Genomic DNA, 5421 nt, shown 5'->3' with positions numbered 1-5421 from the left:
GAAAAGCCATGCTTCAAAACACATCTTGTTGATAAATGGGAGCGAGAGTAAAAGAGCTTCTAGCAATTAGTGCGCTCTATAAAGTTCTCAAAAAAAAAAAATCATTGAAAAGCTACCACTTTTGATGATTCCCCCAATTGCTTAATGACTTCTCCTTTTTTTTTTTTTTGTAGGAAAAGCCAACATGTTTATCTCATAAATAAAATATGTCAAGGCTTATCATTTTTATTTTTAATCTTTTTATGAGTGCCTACTGCATATTTATTAAAAATGTGAAAATAAAACTCATCCTAATATGAAAATAATTCACCAATATAAATGCCAATAAATATCTTAAAGAGAAATACAGATAATGATATTTAACTTCAGGTACCCGTTAAACACAGTATTTTCATTGTTTCCTTTATATCTGGGGTACTGATGACCTCCTATATTTTTTACCTTTACTTTCTATTTGTGACAAGTTTAAGACAAGAAAATATCTACTCAATGGTAAAGGCAATGGATCAATTCCGCGTAGTTTTCTTTCCTCATAATCCAAGCTGGAATCTGTGGAGTGTGATCTCTGCGCACACATCCCCTTGGCATGCTGGCACTGTGTACACTCAGGAAATGGAAGGATGGCAAGTTCAGGGTCTAGGTCTCTGCTTCTTGCAGTGGTTTTGCTAGTTTCCTAAGAAGTCAGGGTCAGTAAAGGTCTCATTCTTTACAGTTTCCTGGCAGAATGGTGCTTGCTCAAGTTGCTTTGCTTGATGCATTATATGAATTAGAAATATCATTCATAAAGTGTCCTGGGAAAGTGTCTAGTGTTACTACTAGTGTTTTGCTTCAGAATGAACATTTTTTGAAAGCGAAATAAATTATCTCTTAATAAATTAAGAGACAAATCATCCCAACTAAATGTTCTTAGGCCATGTGAAAATATGAGAGAAGATTCACTGAAATCAAGTTCACTGGACTTATCTTTGAGATACTTATGATATAAGAGGAAGAAGCAAAAGTCAGGCAATCTAAAAAGTGTCTTATCCTATTAAAACTTTTGAAGAAAACCACAACGTGAAATCACCTCTACCATGAAAAGTTTGGACTAATTTCCATTTAAAATTAATATCTTATAGTCCTGAATCTTAGCATAACTTTTCATTCTGGAATCCAATGCAAGCAATCAGCTATTTAAAATATTCTTGTTAAAGATGGGCTTGTATTTACTTAGTTCATTTTATGGATTTCAAACCTAGGGCACTTCACCAGTGTCTTCCCATTTTTCTCAATATTTCTGAAAATGTCATGGGTGAGAGAAGTCATGGAAAGATATTACTAGCATTTGCACAATATTTTTTCCTGATCAGAGATATCTACTTGTGAACACTGGAAATATGGACAGCAGCTTTTTCAGACTGAAAACTAAATATGTGCTTTTTTTTTTTTTTTTTAGTAAGGCACTCTGTAGAATCCTTTGAGCCACAACCATTTTTTAATAACTGGCCTAGGATTTTCAAGGCTAGCCCATAGGATTGGAGCTTCACATTTTCAGAGATGCCTCATCCATACAGCTACATTAAACAAAGATTTTTAATATGTTAGTTTAGCTTTGTTGCTTCTGAAGTTACTAAAGCAAATCCTTTATTTCACTGTCCACAAACTGGAGTGAGAAGAGAGCAGTTTCATTTATTTTTTTCCTATATTGTTTTTGACCCCGGCTTCATCCCATCGCATTCTTACCTGACATTCGTCACACACACAGCGGAGTCCAAGCCACTTTTCTCCATTCCGCCTTTCTCCATGTAAGCATAGATGTCCCCGTGGGCAAAGGCCACCAGCCACCACATGATGGCGAAGAGCAGCCAGCTGCAGAGGAACGACATGGTAAAGATGACCAGCGTGTGGCGCCATTTCAGGTCGACCAAGGTAGTGAAGATGTCCTGAAGGAACCGGCCCTGCTCGCGGATGTTCTTGTGCGCCAGGTTGCAGGCCCCGCTCTTGGCGATGAAGCGCGCTTTGGCGAGGCGGTCTCGGATGCGCGGCTTGCGCAGGTTCTCCGCCGCGATGCGCGCCAGCACGTACTCCTCCGGGATGATGCTCTTTCTGGCCAACATGGTCCTGTCACCATCGCCAGCCTAGCCACCTGCCTCTGATCTGCCTCTCCTCCCTGGAGACCTGTCCTCCTGCAAAGGGAGACGATGATTAAAAACCTCCCCTCCCACCCCCTCTTCCTCGCCTCTGCAGTCCTTGCGTTTAGGGTTCTGTCTATACACTTGGAGGCGACAGGCAAAGCTAAAGGTAGGGTTTTATTAATCTTAACACGGAGTTAGTTTGGGCTTCACTTCTGGGATCCCAGAGAAATTATTTGGTTCGAAGCAGAACTCTTTCAATGGCCCTTATCATTTTGAACATGGATGGGGATAGTCTTACTTAAGCAAAACGTGGAGGCTGTGAGCAGCAGGCTCAAGGGTGAATCTCGGCGATTCGCCGCGTCTGTAGATTAACGCAAGCATGCAAGCACGTGGCGGCGTCTAGAAGGAAAATTAAAGCCAGATGGGCATCGTGGTCTATTTAGGAAAGTGTTTACATGATAGAGCAATAGAAAAAGTTGAGAGGGGAAATACTTCCTTCGTTCTCTTTAGAAGTAGGCAAAGAAGAGGCCGTGGTCTCTTGCGCAGTATAAATAACGCCTGGTGTCACTTGACAAAATAACAAGCGACGTGCCATGAAAGCAAAATTACGAACAAGTATTTTAAATGTGAAGGAAATATGAGTTGCACTTAGAAATACTCCCCATTGAGACTCGTGATATTACACGTTGAAAACTTCTTTGCAACGAAGGAAGCAAGCATACAAGCTGCAGGGAAAACCCGGAACATAGCCCCACGGGCTCGCAGAGAGAGTTAAAAGCGTGCCCCGAAAAGTCCATCCAACACTGCCAACCTCGGCTGTGTTTCTGCATTTTAAATCTCTAGCGGGGACGCAGACAGCCGGGGTCCCCGTGCACTCCCCGGGAGGAGCGCTGAAACTTACAGACTCCGCACAGCGGGAGCGGCGGCCGCACCTCCCCGCGGACGCCGGCGGACCGTGCGCAGGTCCCTCGCGCTCCCATCCCAGCGCGCCAGGGCCGGGATCGCGGGTGCCGGAGGGACAGGTCCCGGGGCGCGCGTCCTGGGAAGAAAAGTTAAAATAATAAAAGGTGCAATTGCCTCTGAACGCGGAAAGGGCTGGAGGAAGGGGGATGGGTGTAGCTCTTCCCCTCCCCCTGCTCGGCTCTACTCCCTTGGCCTCCGCAGTGGACGGGGGAGGGGCCGGAGGTGGGGAGTGGGGGGAGAGGAGCTCGGTGATGATGCTCCACAAATCAGCCTCCCAGTTTGAGCTTTGACGCGCGCCAGACCTCTGAGGCCGCCGAGGTTGTGGAGTGGGGGCTGGAGAAGTGGTGGGGCGGTCGCGGGGTGGGAGTGGGGGGCGCATCCGGGGAAGATAGGGAGCCGGCCAGAGGGAGGGGCAAAGGTAGGAGGGCGGGACCTGTCCACCAGCTCATTTTCCAGTAGCTCTGACCCCTGCCGCCAGCTTGACACGCTCTTCTTTAAAAGGCTCCCTGCTCAGGGGAGAGAACTTTATGAGTCTAAGTGCACTGACGTAAAGAGATTTTTTTTCTGTAAAGTTGGTAAATAACTGGACTACTTCAGATGGAATAAAACCAGATATAGAAATAAGAGTAGTCTTTGGAGGTTTTCAAGCTGTTGAGCACACACATTTATTGATATTAAATTTCCGTCTAGTAAGGATACAGGTGGAAGATGTTCTGAAAACCATCATAGCAAACTATTTCTTCACTAGCCAGGTCATCTAGGTCTCCGGAAATTACACACACACACACACACACACACACACACACACACACCAAGGAGAAGAAACAATAATAATTTTTAAAAAACCACTCAAAGTGTCTTCCAATGAGAAATTTTACCCCAAACAGGGACCGCTGTCTGCGCTTTAAAACTCAAACGGCCCTTCTTCAGTACGTGGCTGCTTTCTGAAACGCTGCAGCGTCTCCATACTGCCGCGACGGTCTGAATGGTTAAACAGAGCAATCGCGCAGGGGAAAGGTTATGCATTAAATGTGTTTCTATAGCTTTTTGAAAAGGAGCCAGCGAAGACAAATGGCTTCCTCCACAGGTCAAGCCTCCTGGTTTGGCCCTTGTCTTAATGGAAACTTTAACACTTGGAAATTTCATGTATTTTCCAAGACCCAGGGCAGAAAGTGTATGGAGCATAAACAGTGTGTTCATTTAGTTATCAAAAGACCTAAAATTAGTCTTTAATGAAGGCAAACAAAGAACATTTTTTCTTCTTATGGACAGATCTGCTTAACCCCTTCAAGCCCGAGGGTCCTCGCCTGACTGCGGTAGCTCTCCTCTCTTCTGTCGCTAATTTTTACAGTAAACGATGTGGTAGTTTTACTGCAAGAGGGTGGGGATCAATTTGTATCGCCAATGCCCTCATTCTCTTTTACAATTGCATTTGGTACTACATATGCCCTCTTATTTTAGCGAGGTTAACATTCATTAAACATCTATTTTGTGAAGGTTTTTGTTAGGTTTATATATATCATAGTTTCTGTTCTTAAGGAGGCAGACAGAGAGATAAGCCCTGGCGGGTGTGGCTCAGTGTTATAACATTGGCCCTGGCACTGAAGGGTCTCGGGTTCGATTTTCTGGTCAAGGGCACCTACCTGGGTTACAGGTTCCAATGATCCCTGGCCTCTCTCTCTTTTTCCTACTGCCCTCCCCTTCCACTATCTCTAAAAAAAGAAATCAATGGAAAAACCCTCAGGTGAGGATTAACAACAACAACAAAAATGGAGAGAGACAATACCTTGACAATAAACTCTAATACAAACAAGGATGTGATTAGAAATGCCATGAAAATTTAAATGAGAGTCATTGAGGCTAAAGAGACTGAGAAAACTTTGTGGATTATTTGGCATCTAATCTAGTCTTTGCAAGACCAGATATATTTGGGGTACATAGAAAAGCAGAGAAGAGACATTCTAAAGAGAGGAAACATCATGGAAAAAAGTTAGAGTATTGACAAGAGTGGTCCGTGTTTTAGTAACAAATTAATTTAGTCAACATTGATGAAGCCTGGTCAGCAAAATAGCAGTATTTTTTGAGTCCAATCCTCCCTGGGCAGTTTCCATCACCCCCACTCTCAACATATGATGGGTTACTCGTGTACTTGTCCCTTCACTGCCACACACAAAAACCCATGAAAACTAAGGGCTGCTGAAGAGCAGGACTGTGACATGCTTATCTTTGTATCACAAGCCAAACCACAGATCAAATTACAGAGGTGTTCAAAGAATCCTTTTGAATCAATGAATGGAAAGATAAGGTTGAAAAGCATGTTGGGACCTTGAAAGGAAATGCAGAC

At 43.9% G+C, this 5421-nt stretch overlaps 1 protein-coding gene across 2 annotated transcripts in view; it reads right to left on the bottom strand.

Annotated features, from left to right (window-relative positions):
* KCNJ8 (potassium voltage-gated channel subfamily J member 8) overlaps nucleotides 1-3435 on the bottom strand; it is a 7402-nt gene extending 3967 nt beyond the window's left edge. The window contains exons 1-4 of one of the 2 annotated variants that reach the window (XM_006773144.2): nucleotides 3380-3435; nucleotides 3016-3153; nucleotides 2413-2513; nucleotides 1723-2165 (exon numbers count right to left, since the gene is read on the bottom strand). In XM_006773144.2, coding sequence (XP_006773207.1) covers nucleotides 1723-2096 — 374 coding nt within the window. In that variant the 5' untranslated portion in view covers nucleotides 2097-2165; nucleotides 2413-2513; nucleotides 3016-3153; nucleotides 3380-3435. Of the gene's footprint in view, nucleotides 1-1722; nucleotides 2166-2412; nucleotides 2514-3015; nucleotides 3313-3379 lie in introns of those variants that run through there. The other variant, XM_006773145.2, reaches the window with a different exon arrangement.
* Between the last annotated feature and the right edge of the window lie 1986 nt (nucleotides 3436-5421).

This window comes from Myotis davidii, unplaced genomic scaffold, assembly GCF_000327345.1.
Source record: "Myotis davidii unplaced genomic scaffold, ASM32734v1 scaffold346, whole genome shotgun sequence".
NCBI lineage: Eukaryota > Metazoa > Chordata > Mammalia > Chiroptera > Vespertilionidae > Myotis > Myotis davidii.
The sequence above is the reverse complement of the archived record's forward strand: the minus strand, read 5'-3'. Positions and strand labels throughout refer to the sequence as shown.